The following is a 16,293-nucleotide window of genomic DNA, read 5'->3' as shown; positions in this document are numbered from 1 at the left end:
CCTCCTGTTTGGTTTTTTGTATCGGTGTTTTGTTCTGTTATTGTTATTTTTTCCTTTTCTGTATAAATAATCAATACTATCTAATACAGCAATGTGGGGTTAATAAACAACATTGTAAATTATATCTACTTAATCCTTGCAGGGCCTTAGGTGGAATGGTGCATATTTCCACCAGTCAGTGGGCTGGTAAAACATGGCGGTGCAAAACATTTGATGACAAGCTCAGCTATAAGACATTTTCTTATAGCTGAGGCTTACAAATCTCTGGAGGGATTTTGGCTCTTTCTTCAGTACAGAAACTCCCTAAACTCTCTGGGAGAAGGAGGATAAATACTCCCAATGACATGCGATTGATTGTTTAATTTTTTTAGGGATTTCTTTTTTCAGCATTTTCAGTTGATGAACGATCTTTCTTCAATTCAAAAAAGAACAAACAAAAAACATTTGCATTAAAAAGCTCATAAAAGTTTATTTTGATGAAAAAAGACAAAACTTACAAAAACAACACTGCACCAAATAAGTGCACCTTTAGACATCCAAGCCCATTTTAGCTTCAGTTTATGTTAGAAACAAAGTTTGCTGTCACTGTTAGGTTTTCAGGAATGTGTGTTTGTCTGTGCACATACTTGCAACACTGGGTTATATATATTTTTGTTTTGTTGTTGTTGAAAGATTTACATCGAAGCATTATACCTTTATGAGTTGAGTCTTGTCTTGTTCATGTCTGCCAAGCAATAATGAGTCAACACACACAGAACCTTTGTCTGTGTCTGATTTATTGCCCACACTGTGGCTCAGCTGTTTAGTTGCATGAACAGTGCAAACGTTGCAATAAAAAAAATAAAATTACCTTTGCGCACATGAAGTAACATGCTTTTAAATCTGGTCACAATTTAGAGCAATAATGTTTAATTTTTGTAACTATAAAAAAGGTATTTACATATACATTTGAAAGTATTTATGTATGTATTAAACAAAAAGGTTAGGCCCTTTTTATTACTGTGCAATAATTAGTCTAATTTATTGTCAAAATTATTTATATTTTCTTTCTGCAAGAATAAACGATACCTAGGATTATAATGCCTTTTCATAATATACCTAATGATCGTGTCTTGAATTTGTAAGCTTTTTACATGTTAAACACTGTTTTCTATTGAGTCTCTAATGTTTAGATGACTGAAGGTGCCACACTCATCTGTTAAAACAGTTACAGCATATGCAAATGAAAATGTGTCTTACAAAAGTCAGGTTGTCTATTCTAACAAGGTCAGCCTGTTTACGATAAGGTGAAATACAAATAAATGGAAGGAATTAACACCATGGGAATGTCCCGTCACCATACTGTTCCGGAAGGACATGGATTCTCTTGGTTAACCCCAGAACAAAAACCAAACAAAAGGCCACTCTTAAATTCAAGATTTAAAAGTGGCCAACTCAAAGTTGTGCAAACAAGGCCGACTACAAACCTGACTCAGCTCTGTACGGAGGAGTGAGTCAATAACGCAGTGTTTCAAAAACAGTAGGGCTTACCGAACAAATCTCCAAGTCCTCTCCTCTGAACTCTCCAAAACAGTAGGTGGATTGTGTTTTACCTAGACAGAAATTCAGTACAATTCTGCTTATTTATATTATGGCAATTGATGTCTCAACACAGTAAAAGACACACAGATCTAATTTAAATGTAGAAATGTACAGATGAAAACGCTACAACGAAAACACGTTTGCTTTTTTAAACCCGTTTGATGTTTTTATTTTTCTTTAATATTGCTGTTAGTGCAGGCTGTCCTTTATTTTGATGTGTTTCTGTTATAGCCAGCCACACTCTGTCAACCCTGCTCATAGAGAGGTCTCCCTGACAGCAGTCTCTCCTGCTGTAATTCACAGTTTGACCATCTTTTAGTTTGCTGTGTTATGATTGTCCATAAATGTGAGTCCTGCATTTGCCTCTGAAACATTTGTGCTGTAAAAAAGTCCCCGATATTTATAGTTTTTTTCTCTAATGTTCTAATAATTTTTGAATTTGTGTAATTTTTTTTGGTGTGTTACAGCCGCTTAGCTATAAATTAAATAACTAAGCTTGGAGACTTCCTTCCAAAAAAATAATAAATGAATAAATAAAAATTTGTTCTGTTGGCTGCAGTAGCAAATCTGAACAAATTAGTGGTTTTATAGGGATTTTCTGTGGACATTTCACTGGCAATGATTTATTTCATATAATCAAATAAATAGAATGCCCTATTAATTGCTGTTCTTTGAAAGATTTTCAAAATAATACACCTAATACACAATGTCTTAAAAAGAAATCTAATTTGGACTCAATCCATCCAATGACTGTATCTATACTAGAGATGTGCCGATCAGGTTTTTTCCTGCCGATTCTGATTCCGATCACCCACGAGGGCCGATCACGGCGGATCACCGATACCGATCACATAATTATTTTTTTTAATCATAAACCCTACCGGTTACATTATGTGGAAAAAAAGAACCATGAATTCACCTTAAATTAGACAAAAACTGGTTTTTAATAACTTTTTCCAATTAGAAAACTAAACAAAACGGCATTGTGCAAATTGTACTGCTATCGGCAACACTATCTTTAACAGACTTAAAACGTATGAAAGCTCTGAAGAGGCTAAATAATGCAAAGAGTCAAAATAAAACCTCTCAACATTGCCAAAAAAAATCAAGTATAAAACTTAACATTCAAAGGAAAATACAGGTTCCTTGCAATAAACACTCCTGAGTTACTGAATGAAAACTTCCTGATAGCATGGCGGCTAGCTGATTAGTGCTAGTTCTGATTGGCTGTTTCTGACTGAGCGGAGTAATTATGCAGAACAGGGAGGAGATCGATTATTTTTTTTAAGAGATTATCTGTCTCATGTTAGGACAGTGAAAGTTTTAATACGTATGTAAAATTTATTTTTTTAGGTTAGATGCTGCAGCTTTTAACAGGTTCGGTGTGAGAGTCACTACCAGGTGGAGCAGAAGCGAAGCTCCATCTGTGAAATATTACTACCTGTAGCAGCGGTTCAATAGCGAGAGCAGAACCAGCGTCTTACATCGCAGCTCGAAGACTTAAATAATTTTGCGGATTATTTGTTTAGCTTTCTGACAGTCATGTTAATCCGGGTGAGTGTTTGTAGCTGTGTGCTGCTTTACCTGCTATCTGATCCTCCGTATGTCTTTTTTTTACTACAGTGAGCCTCGATGTAGCCAAACTCCGTCAAGTATGGCATTGTTTTTATGCCATATTAGATTCGTCGTGTTGATGCATTTTGACGTGCTTCACCCCACGTGCTTCAAATTTCCGCCGCAACACCTAAACTTCTCCATTCACTCAGTGCTTTATAGTTCCACATCGCTTAGGATTTGTTGCTGCGCGTTTGCGCAGTGTGAAGGAAAGAGGAGACCAGCTGCACAGGCAGGCTGCGAAATGCGATGCAGGTGATCGGTTTGTGTGATCGGCAACAAGAGACCGTGATCGGCGATCACCGATCATACACTTTTTCACGGCAATCGGCCGATTATGATCGGTGGCTGATTATGATCGGTGGCTGATCGATCGGCACACCTCTAATCTATTTCTTAATTTAATTGATGCTAAGGTTGAACGAAAGTGGACAAACCAAAGGTTACTGCATATGCTAACATATAGACCTACAGTATAAATAAACTAACAAGCTTAAACTTTGTAAGTGAACACTGTAAGAAATCCTTATGCTTGCTCAAACAAATAAAGGTTTCAAGGAAACCAAACATGTCTTACTTTATCACATAATGACTACCACATAGCAAATGTTCTAATTTGATTTCTTCATCCAGCTTTTCATCACTGGTTGTTTTTTTGTTTTTTTTTCTTTGCTTGAAGGCAAATCAAGTCTCCAAATATCCAGAAGCAGATTGTGCCTGGCGAGATGAGGAAAGATGCCTTGGCAGATGGACATCCACACTCTTTATCACAGGTTGGAATGACATTATGTGTGTGCGCAAATGAGTTCATTTGTGGTGTCGGGACAACATTCTCCTCACATCATCACACCAGTACGTTACGTGATTCCTGCCAGGACCAACAGGAGTGTCTTGCTTTTCTGCGTCTCATCTCTTTCCACGTCATTCACATGGAAAGTCATTTGTTTTGGACAGTGGCTTGTCTAAGGTATTTTAGACTTTTTCATGCTTTATCTTAACCCTTTGGACATATCAGAAAGTAGTACAACAAATACACAATAAACTAGTATAGAGAACAGAGTTTGTCAGCAGTTTGATGCACCACTTTTGATAAATTAGGTATCTAATTCTGAGTCAGGTGCTTTACTCTCCCCGCATGCATTACTCGGTGCATGCTTTTATTCTGGGCTGGGGAGATCTGCTGAGAGACCACTACAGAGTGCAGTCATGCCAATTCAGTCCCAGAGGGCCAATGAAGTAGCCTCTATATTCCCTCAAGCAAGCACAGAACAGGACCCTGTCTTTAAGCAGAACTGTTGTATTCTTTTTTTTTTTTTTTTCCCCCATCTTTGCTAGCAGACCCCAACCAAAGCACTGTAAAGGCTGACAACTAGCCAGCTGTAGATGATTTTTATGGTGTTGTTGACCAAAGGAAATACTAATTTTAAAGCATATCCAGTTTCAGATTCCAGTCATTGACCAATTATGTTCCACCGTCTCTTTGGCAGCTGTTTTATACGACTGTTCTCTGACAACGGATCCAACGACACAACAGTTTTGTTTGTTTTTTTTGCCCCAGTTTCTAAGACAGCAATTAGCCTAAACTGTCAGCAAAACTTTAAGTGTAATAAATTCATGTATACCACAGAAAGAGGCATTCAGGAATGCACTGCTTCATTTGTTTGTTGATGACAAGCTTTGAGGAATTTGAAAATCAGCTAATGAAACACAGCTATTTTTTTTTTCCAACAAGACAGCTTTTAAATCACGTTTTGAACAGCATATCTAAGTGATCTCAAAACTGTGCCTTTTGTTGTTTAATTACACACCGCCAAATACACAGAAACAGTTTATTTGATCAATTAGGCTTTCTTATCTGCTTTAATCCGCATTACAGAAGGAAATCACCATTTAATCATTTCCCGCTTATCCTTCACGGATGGCTTTTTTTTTTCTTTTTCTTTTTCCAAGAAACTCCACTACAGCAGATAACAGAATCACACAAGGAATATCTGTAGTCTCCACTCTCCCTCTAATCTCTTGTTCATAAAATAGGACTATACAGTGGCGATTTCTGAAATGGGCAACATGGACACGGTTTCTGAAATGTTGTTCGTCCAGGGCAGCAAACAGGCTAGGACCACCCCTGGGGGTATAGCTAATGTTCCTCAGACTCTTTTCACAAGTAAATCACAATTTTGTGTCCTCATATTTTAGACAACAACACAGGCTACTACAGAGCTATTAGAACAGTGTACAAGGAACTACACAACAGCAAACAATAACACATTATTTGGATGATTCATCCATTTGTTAAAGGTTGCAAATCTTGCTCATTTTAGAAAACTATGAGTTAAATTTAGAACGACTGTGTAAAATATAAATAAAGTTAAGACCAGCATCATCTTTACCATCGGTGGTGAAACAAAAATCACTCTTTGAAAAAGGGGTTGCATCAGGGCCATCACAAATTAACCCAGATAATATCTATAAACTTGTAGGCTTCTGTCAAATTTTATATGCTAATATCGATGACAGAATATAAATACATTAAAGTTGAGGACATGGCAGCAGAGAGAACATTTGTTCTGTTGCATAAACATAATTGTTAGTTGTAAAACTTAAGTTGTTGACAAGAATTTAGAAAAAGAAGAAAGTTACGAGGGGTTTGTGGAATGTAGATGAATATTTAATGTGCCTGTTCTACAAATGGAGGGCCTAATGATTAGAGGGCTGGAATTAATTTGCCACAAACTGTGATCTGGGAACTATTAGACATGCTCTGATCTAAATGGTCAGGAAAGCACAAATCACAGTAAAAAGGCCTGCGATATGTGTTGGATCCAGGGGACTTAAGCTTTAGACAGTTTGAAGCAAGAACTTCAAATTAGAACGAAATTTTACAGGAAACCGGTTCACGTAGAAGGGCACATTGGGGATGTTTTCATAACTCTCAGTTCTGTAAATTAGCATAGCAAAGAATTAACCCTTTGTGACAATGATGGCTCAGACTGATACTTGAGTAAATCACTCTATATGAATAAGATGGCAGTAATGCGTTTATGACCGACCATCATTAAGGGGGAATTATTTAAGTCTGTCAAGTTTATTTAACAACACATTTCAGCAACAAGTTAGTTCAAACATAACTAAGTAACCGATTATGAAACAATCAACAAAGCATTTTGTCAAATGCCAACAAAAGAATAATTATCATCAAATGTACACTAAATATGTTGATCAGTGTTTCAGTTATTATTAATCAAAGACAACTCTAAATAGGTGGGGGGGGTTTAGGGACTCAGTGTTTTGGCTGTTTTGCAGTTTTCAGGAAGTTTGTTCCAGATTAGTGACGCATAAAAACTGAACGCTGCTTCTGTATGTTTGGTTCTGGTTCTGGGAAAACAGGGTAGATCAGAAACAGAAGATCTGGTCTGGATGGTTGATAAACAATAATAGATATTTAATGCATTTTGGTGCTAAGCCGTTAAAGTCTATTCTCTGAGCCAGTTTATAGACTTTAGAGTCCCTTTTGGGGAGTCATGTTCTCTATTTTCCTAGTTTTAGTGAGAACGCGAGCAGCAGAGCACTGGATCAGATGCATGGACGAGTTTCTTGTGAGCTTGTTGAGCCATTCGTTATTTTATTCTAGATATGTTCTTCAGGTGGTAAAAGTCTGACCTTGTAATTATATTCATGCTTCTTTGAAGATTCAGGTTTGAGTCCCATGCTACAGTCTGATTTCTGGACTAATCACTAGTTTTGTAATGTAAACGTTGAGCCTGTGAGCTAGCTGTTGCTCATTCCACTTTTTTGTGTTTAATCTCGGAAAACCGAGATGTTATAGTGAGACTGGTAAAGGTGAAACAGTGCTCTGATTGATATTAATAGTACTAAAGGTCAGCCTGGAAGAACTAAGTTAAAATCTGCTGTACACGCAGATTTTAACTTTTAAAAGTTATGTGTGATTTTAAAATCACACATACACGCTCTCAGTGGGGCGTGTATGTGTGAGTGTGTGCAGGCACTTTTTAAAATCACTTTAAAAAGTGGTGTCTCTGTACAATGAAGTACTTTAAAACAAGGCTCGACACTGTTAGACGCTGATATCAATCATAAATTATATCAGCTGTTTCATGATTTTTATTTTTTTATTTTTTGCCAGAACTTTAGACAAAGAGTAGCTGTGTTTGTTCTGAATGATAGGGGGCCCAAATTAGTTGTTTTCTTATGCAACGGATTAATCATGGTGTGTTTAAAACTGCCAGGAAAAGAACCAGAGTCTCATGAATTATTTATCTAAGATAAAAGGGTCTGGCTAACATTGAATAATATTCGCAGTCTAAGGGAAATAGTATCTACAGTGCAGACAGAGTTCATGTGGGGAAACTGTATGTTAAACATAGCATCATCCAGGCCACTATCTGCAAAGATCCTTTCAGTGCAGTCTGTACGCTGCATATTTTTGCTTGATCCAGCACTAAAGTTGTGTTATGGCCACTGCCTCTGTCTGTTTCCCCATGCGGTCTTTCTTCTTTGCCTTTATCTCTGGTTCCATCAAGAACATAGCACGCTCCAAGGGTAAACACACACAAATAAAGTTGCCCTGTCATTCCAGGACAGTTTATGTGGGACAAACCGATAACATCTCTCCGGTCCATTGTCTCCAGTGCACCATGCTGCACTTTGCAAACACAGAGAAAGCACACATCGGAAGTATTAATTTCAATCATTTGCACAGCTTTTTTTTTTTTTTTTCTCTTTTAGAGATGATGAGACAACGGCACCTGTCAGTAATCTGTTTAAAGATCTGGAGAATTTCTGGAGTCAATAATAATAATAAAAATCAAACAACTGTTATTCCATGGGTTTTAAGGTTTCGTTTTACTTAGATTTTCTCTTCCTTTTGAATTCATCTGCTCTTGCACATATGGAGATTGATTTTTGCACACGCTGTGTGCTAATGAATGTGAAGCAAGGGATCCTAATTTCACAGCTGCTGGAAATATGCATTTTCTCACTCTTCACTAGTTTATAAAAGCGATTGCAATCTTTCCGTCAAACCAGAAAGAGCCAGAATCATAATAATCCTTCCCAAGGGCTTCGGGCGACGACCCGTTCAGCGCAAACTATGATTTTAAAAATTCTTACAACTTTCTAAATTGTTACGTATTCTTCAAAGAAGCATTCTCTTGTTACTGACAAAACTCTCATGAAATATGTCTGTACACTTTGACGCATACATATAAAACACACACGCACTGCACATGTGCCAGCACACACGCACACGCATGCAGACGCAGCTTTCTGGTCAGGTTGCACTTGAGAGGTCCAGTGGTGGCAGCCCGCTCTCAGCGGGGCGTGTATGCGTGAGTGTGTGCAGGTTTCAGTGTGTGGTGTGGGGTCAGACTGACCCTTGTTGATTTTGGTGCATCGAATTACTGCCCGTCCGTCACAACCAATTAGGGTTTTGAGCTGCTGACACACACAACACGTGTCTGCGTGTGTGTGTGTGCGGCTGTATGTTGCTTACTTCCAGCTGTGGTGTGCTGAAAAGAAGAGCCCAAGTTCACTTTTTGATTTTACCAGCTTTAAGGTGTATCGTCATCATCAGTGTCGGTTTGATGCGTCGGTTTTATAACTGAGTTAAAAGAGGTTTCAAACTAATGCAAAGTATTTTGTTAGAGGCAAGTGATAAGGCATTCACACTCCACTTGTGTTTTCCTGGCAATGTCTCGTGAAATGACTTTCTCTACATCTGGAGACTCCATTACAATTGAATCCTCATGTGTGACCTATGGTACCGTTTAAAGAAATGCTCTGCTAGCTACGAAACCAAAAATGTGTTTTCTCCGAGCACTGCTATTTGAGCTACGTACATCACATTTGCATACGTAGGCTTTTGTTGTCAACATGTCCATTCGGAGGGATAAGCTCAGTTTACCAGACATGAAACTGTCATGTTTGATTTTTTTTTTTAATTTTAGGATGTTTTCATGAACTTTCAGATATTTTAGTTGTCATTCAACTTGCCTGTACAGAAACTCCTGCACTTTGCTCAGGCTTCTTCATCCACACAAGATAGGTTCCCGCTCTAAGAATAGTGTGAACGTGTGAACATAAAAGCAAATCAACACTTTAAGAATCAAAGAGAAAGTAAAAAAATCTGAAAGAAAATCAGGTGGTTTATTTTTTCTTTTCCGGGTTTTTCTTCACGGTTCCATCAACCAGTGTGGAGAAGGATCATTTTCTTGCCCTCACCGTAGGTGTCAAACAGGCCACACACAAATTGTGTGAGTGGAAGCCCACAGTGTGATCTGCACACCCACACTCACAAGTCAGATGACTTACATGAGAGCAAGCGAGAAAAATATTACTGATTTTCTGCAGTTGTCTTTCACTAGTAGTAAAACTGCAAAATAGTATCATGTTTTTATGAGCCAATTTCTGGTTCTTTTTGTGATCTAACACCTAAATGTCATACATTTAAATTGTGGAGTAGCAGATTATCCCCATTTATCCACATTGGTCCTGGCGATCTTAATTTAGGATTGGTGAGTGCAACTTTCAGCAAGATGTTAGAAATTACAGTTTCAAGAACTGCTTCAGCAGCTAATTGTAATTTAGCTATATTTATTTTGTTTTTCTGTGACAATTACAAATTTGCAAATTTTACCCTGGACGTTTCTGTACTTGTTTGCTGTTGAACCAACAGACATAAAACTCTTAACTTGTGACTTCCAGAAGTGTGCAAAAAATATTCACCCAAAATGTAACGGTATTATTCATGTAATTGGTGGTTCAGTTTGTATCTGCTACAAACAGACAAAATGTCAGGGATCTGCTCCCATGTCAAAAATGTGGCTGAGGAATAGAAACTGGAAGAGACCATCAAAAATCACTCTCTTTTTATTTTGTCAATAAAAAAGAAGATGGAGGAAAATACTTACCGTATATTGTGGTTGGGTTACGACTAGCCATGGGTGAAGAAATATGGAGAAAAGAATTACACACTCTGCTGAGAGTAAATCCAGTTATGATAAAAACTTAGGTGTTTTTATCATAGTGGTACATTTTCATTGTGTGGCATCTTTTTATTCTTGACTCTGTTCTCAACGAGATGGAATTATGGTACATTTAAGAGGTAAAAGATGATTCTGTGAGAAAGCATTTCTTTACATGTAAGAATTCCTGAAGTTGACCACATGCAAAGCATAATCAAAAGGTAGGAGTAGGATATATCAAAGAATGAGTGTGTAACTCTTGCTAAATTTGTCCCAAGCTAAAAAAAAAGTGCAGACAGAAAACGTTTCTTTTTTTTCCAGCATTTTATTAGCCAATCAACCATCAGCGCAAAACAAAATTTCAAATGACTGGTAAATTGATTTCTGCATTACTAACCGATGTTGCAAAAAAACGAGCTCAAAAATAATTTCAGACCAAATTTTAAAGCAATTTAAAAAAACAAAACTTCTGTCTTTGGCTTTTGCATCTTTTTTTTTTTTTCCGAAACCTACTCCTCTTCTCCCTCTTTCACGTCAAGCTTTGCAATTCCCAGGATGCCATGCGTGAGACGGCGGAGCGGATAATGGAGCTGGAGAAGGCTCTGAGGGATACCATGAACACCTCGGCCCATAGGGAGGCCCTTTGGGCGCAGGAGGAGGCGGCCCGTGTTCAGGCCCAAAGACAGGTTCATATGATGGTGCACACACTTATGGTGGACCACAATCCTGCATATTACAGACCTATAAATGCACACAGCCTCATGTACAGTATCTTTTCATGGGAGCAACACCCCCATGCGGTTACATGTGTATCTGCAGCCTGATTGGTGAAACTTAACTCTTTTGTGCGATATAGTGTGTTACCCCAAAATAATTCTTAGTTATGTTTTTTTTTTGTTTTGTTTTGTTTTGTTTTGTTATTTTTTTTAAAGAAGCTTTTGTCTTGTTTTGCTCATAGCTGAAATTCTAAAGCAAATAATCAAATCAGGAATAATTAAAGTGGTCTGGGTTTATTTTCCTTTGTTAAATGTGTCTGCATGGAAATGTGTGCACATTGAACATGCCGTGCATCCGCGCGTATGCAATATGTAATATGTATTTTTACAACAAACCGACTTTAGGTCTGCAGACTCGTCTGCCTTTTTTAAACATGCATGTCCTGCTGTTTGTCTATGTTTTCGACTGCTAGCTGGTTGCTCTACATATTAATGTGGGCCAATAAAAAAATAAAAATAAGAAAAATGAATGTGTGTGCTTTTGAATGTGAGTGTAGGTGTGTCTGCGGTGGGAAAAAGAAACAGGGCAAGGGAGCATGTTTCCTCTCGGTGTGAGTGTGCATTTGAATGAGAATGACCTTGCATTACTTATGAGTGCCACAAGTAATTTGAGAGCTAACGGTGGTTAAAACTAGAACTAACATTATGAGGTAGAAATATGTCTGTATTTCTTTGAGCACACTACACCAGAGCTTGAAACATGAAAAAAGAGAACTGGTCGACAGCAGAGCCAAGTTAGAGAAGGTCAGACTTAGTTTAGAAGATTCTGCCAGAGCCAATGTTAACTGTGGCTTGCTTTTTCCTCTTCTGCATACTTTCACGCTCAACTTACATTCAGCTTGGATACTGTGTTTATTAAACAATATTTTAATCCTCTGAGAAGTCGGAAAGAAATGAAAAGCAGTCTTGAGGAACTTGTTGCATGTGAAGAAGTAGGTTATTTAGCTTTAACCCAAGTTAACTCATGTGAAGAAGAGACAGAACATGAATTGAGACATTAACTCCCAGTGACTCCAAAAGTTCCAGTCAACTTGCTTTTCATTTACACAATTTTAGAACTTTTCTGGACATTAAGAAAATAAGGAGCCATGTAGTCACACTAGCAGTTTACAGTGCTTTGTAAAAAAATACTCTTAAACCTTGAACTTCTTCACTTAGACATATTGCAGATGTAAATAATAGATCAACACAAATTAGTGTGTGAATGTGAAGCCTAAAGAAATACCTCTAAATAATATCTAGTTCCTTTCAGACCATCGCCACAATAAAACACGGCAGTGGGAGTTTTATGTTGTGGAGATCCTAATTTTTTATTTATTTATTTATTTTTTTGGGAGATCGGAAGCAGGATAGATGAAGCTACTAATGAGGCTTCACTGAAAGACAACATGTTAGTACCAATAAAAGACTTGACTTGGTTAAAGGGGTTTACTTTCTGCCTGGGCAATAACTTTAAACATTCACCCAAAGCTACGATAGAATGGTAATCTTAAAATTACTCAATGAAAGTTCAGAACTTAATTCACAAGTGTTCTTTTTTTTTTTATTTTTTCTGAGCTTCAGCAGTTTTGACAGTAAAGCATAATAAAATAAAGAACCATTGTTTTAAGATCTTCATTAGTAAGAAAGAAAATATTCTGGAAAGAATATCTCATTTTCTTTCTACTTGCATAATAACGCACTACTTTATTTTGATTAATCACACAAAATAATAATAATAAAAAAAACATACATTGTAACTTGTAATTGTAGTCCAACAAAATGTTAAAAAGTTAAAGGTATCCATCTCACTACAGATACCCAGACTCTGATGCTCAGTTGACAAATTACATTTTTCTAAGGTTTCAGAAAGAAAAGAGAGGAATGTGATTACAGACCAGAAAAAAGGGTCACGTCTGTCGGAAAGACCACCTGACCCTGGCACTGCTTCAGAGTGCCCTACTAAACTCTCATTCTCTCACACCCTCTCTTTTTGTTTGATTTTCTTCTTTATTTCTTCCCTCTGTCCCAGAATAATAAGTCTCATGATGTGTAATGAGCTGAAAATCTTCTGTCAGCCTGACCTGATGAAATGTAACATGGGTAATGCCCCAGGTCACTTTTCTTCACACCCCAATCCTTTAAGTCTCTCACTCTGTCTCTACCCCTTTCAGCTTTTTTCTTTCTCATGAAATCACCTCTACCATCCATCCTTGTTCTTTCCCATTGGCCTTCTTAAGTTGTCTCATGCTATTATGTCCGCGCTGCCTTCCCAATGCATTTTCTGTCGATTTCCCACTTTGGCGTTTGAACTAGGCCTTTGAACCAGGAACATGGCATGAATGCACCAGAGGGATTTGGTCTCTACCTTTGAGCTCTCAATCAGCTTATCAACTAAAGTGTACTAGCCTTAGCCAGCCTTAGTTTGGTTGGAAAGCCTTTTCTTGAAGCTGAGCTAAATTAGCACGCACAGGATCACCCCTAAGCAGATTAAGTCCCTAATTTTTGCTAAAATTCATTGTATTCCTTATTAATGATGTGATTGTGCAATGACAACTACCCTGGGTGGTGCACTAATGAGGGACTGGCAGGAAAAAAGCTAAAAACTGACAGTCATGGTGGTACATCGAAATCAAGTTACATGTGTGAACCTTGACTTTCAAGATAAAAAAAGGAGTGTATTTGCATACATTGAGGTCTGCAAAAAAAAATAAAATCTTTGTAAAATAAACCTTATTGCATAGATTTTAATTTGAGAAAATTTTAAAAACCACATGCCACTTTTCTTCCATGTCATAAGTATGCCCCGCTTTAATTTTGTCACCTCAAATCCCACTAATGTACAGGGAAAGTTGTGCTTTTAACTTGACACAATGTGAACAAAGTTCAAGAGGTATTAAGACAGTTTTTCCTGTGTACCATAATTTAAATTCACACAGCCACATGTCTGTCTGCATCATACGGCGGAACTGTTGTGATTAATTGATATACTAAAATAAAAATTCTTCACTTCCATTAATATTCTTTGTATTCGCTTACAGTCTTTGAAATCTTGTTCCATATGTGATATTCATGAGTATCTGACATCTGTGAAACACACCTAGAAAGCTGGAGGACATACAGTGTCCCAAAAATGTGTGAACGATTTGGTTCCTTCATAAAAGATGCCCCTTGCCTTTTTCATGTCTGACCTCTGCTGTTGTTCCTCTAAATGCTATCCTTCTGGTTCTTTCTTCCTTGTATCTCTTTTAGTCGACTGTCTTTTAGGCTTGTCGTATAATAAATCTTCAAAGTAACAGAGTCAAATAAAGATAATGAGACACTCTTTTATTTTTATCTGAACATCTTGACTAGTTCTGCATCCTATTGTGAAGTAGTTGTTGTTGAGCAATTAGAGCCCTTCCTGTGTTAGGATAAAGATGCCCTGAGGTCACATCCTGTCTATCAGGCACTCCGCTTGGACACATAGGCTCGCATTGGCTGGAGGGCATGAGTGTGCAGAGGGAGGAGATGCACTTGAGAGCTTGAACATTATCTTCAGTAGCCCTGAAGTAGTAGCACACTTATGAGGAAGATGAAATAAGTGGTGAAAGGAGGCGAGTAGAGGGGAAAGTCGTTTCCATCCCAAGGGTCATTGAACATGCCATTCAACTAACCTATGAACCACAATAATTTTACCTCCTTCAAGATGTTGACTGTCCATTGATTTCCATGTTTAGGCTGTCATTTCATCTCATCTTAACCATTTAAGCACTCACAGGCTTTACTGCTCACAGCCCACATGCAGTGAGGGGGCAAAACTGATCTTTTGCGTTTTACTCTAAAATAAATGAGTTGCGCTGAATCCCCTTTTCCTTGGTCTTCCTACAGTTAACTCTAAACCAATGCTTTGGAAGTTATATCAAGAAGAGTAATGCAGTCATATATATATATATATATATATATATATACTTGTCCTGTGTAAAAGTTGTTTTATATTCCTAAACCAAAAAAATAGTTTTTTTTTCTCTTGTTTGTGAAGAACTGATCGTACTTGTGATCAAGAAATATTTACATCTAGAAATAATTAATCTTTGCTTTTTCATTATAAGTGGGAACACATTACAGGCAAAAATAGATTAACAGAGTGGGCTCCTATGCCTTCATGTGCAAATGCGCTCTGTTTTTAAAGTTCATTAAGCTTTGCACTGCTAAGCAGGAATATCCGAGACACCCTGCCTCTTATAAACACTCTTCCTGGAGAAAGATGAAGACCTCAGGATGAAACGGGCTTCGGCTCTAGCCACTAAAATCAGCACTTTAGAACATAGCAATGTGGTTATTGTGGGAAGTTCTAACACCTATAAACCTGTTGTCCCCTTAAATAGTTGGAGGAGCTGATGGGAGCTTTAGAGAAGACTCGCCAGGAGCTAGATGCCACTAAAGTACGTCTGTCCTCCACTCAGAAGTGCCTACATGATCGAGATGGACACCTCAATCAACTGCGGCAGGAGAGACGCAAACAGCTGGAGGAGATCCTGGAGATGAAGTAAGCTCACCAGCTGAAAGTACATTACCTTCCACTTTAGGTCAGTTTATATCAAAATATTACACAAGTCCAACACACCACTCTGATTCGTACGTATATAGAAATCCCTACCTAAACCGCTTCAAGCTAAAACTAAATGATGGATGTTAGGTTGCTTTTTGGACCCCTTCAGACATCTTTGTTCTTCCACTTTTAAATGTATTCTAGCTTCAACATAGCTGGTTCAATGATTTAATTTCCTTCTCAGCGTGTCATCAAGTTCAACAGACGGCCATTAATGACCCATCAGTTTAAATCAGGTTTGTTGAAGCAGAAAAACATTTCAAACATCCAGGGCAGTCAATCCTGGGGACCAGAGATGGGAAACACAGTATTTAAAGGCATACATGCAATATAAAAGATAAACTGAGTCGACAGTTGCTAATTATTAGTTATTTCTCACTGCTGACCTAGTTCCCCTCTTTTAGCTTGCATACAGTTTTATATATATATATAAGTTATTTGCAAAGTATCAATACTTCTTAATTTTTTTATGTATTATATTATGTTTTGAGATACACCAACAAATAGTAATGCATAATTGTGAAGTGCAAGGAAAATTATGGATGTTTTTGAAAACCTGTTTTCCATATTTCTGTAAATTATGTACAAACAAATTCAGCGCCTTGATTTACAAGTTACTAGTATTCCTCTACCAGTTTTGCACAACAGTCCAGAATTGTCTAGATTCCCATGTGTGAGTGTGTATGTCAGTGGGTATGTGTGACATGCTTTCAGTTATCTGACTAAAGGACTAAAACCACATATCTGCTTGTCATGTGCTGCAAAGAAA

General features: G+C 37.6%; 1 protein-coding gene across 7 annotated transcripts in view; it reads left to right on the top strand.

The window, feature by feature from the left end:
- LOC103129859 (ELKS/Rab6-interacting/CAST family member 1-like) overlaps window positions 1–16,293 on the top strand; it is a 167,649-nt gene that overhangs the window by 66,476 nt on the left and 84,880 nt on the right. For 6 of the 7 annotated variants that reach the window (XR_001660118.1, XM_016665463.1, XM_016665466.1 and 3 more), the window contains 3 exons: window positions 3,875–3,968; window positions 10,718–10,864; window positions 15,301–15,461. Coding sequence is in view for 6 of the 7 variants with exons in the window: in XM_016665463.1 (XP_016520949.1) it covers window positions 3,875–3,968; window positions 10,718–10,864; window positions 15,301–15,461 (402 nt within the window). In the remaining variant the exon portion in view is untranslated. The remainder of the gene's footprint in view (window positions 1–3,874; window positions 3,969–10,717; window positions 10,865–15,300; window positions 15,462–16,293) is intronic. The other variant, XM_016665465.1, reaches the window with a different exon arrangement.

The sequence above is a fragment of the Poecilia formosa genome, unplaced genomic scaffold (genome assembly GCF_000485575.1).
Source record: "Poecilia formosa unplaced genomic scaffold, Poecilia_formosa-5.1.2 Scaffold586, whole genome shotgun sequence".
Taxonomy (NCBI): Eukaryota; Metazoa; Chordata; class Actinopteri; order Cyprinodontiformes; family Poeciliidae; genus Poecilia; species Poecilia formosa.
Note: the sequence above shows the minus strand (reverse complement) of the source record. Positions and strands in the feature narration are given on the sequence as shown.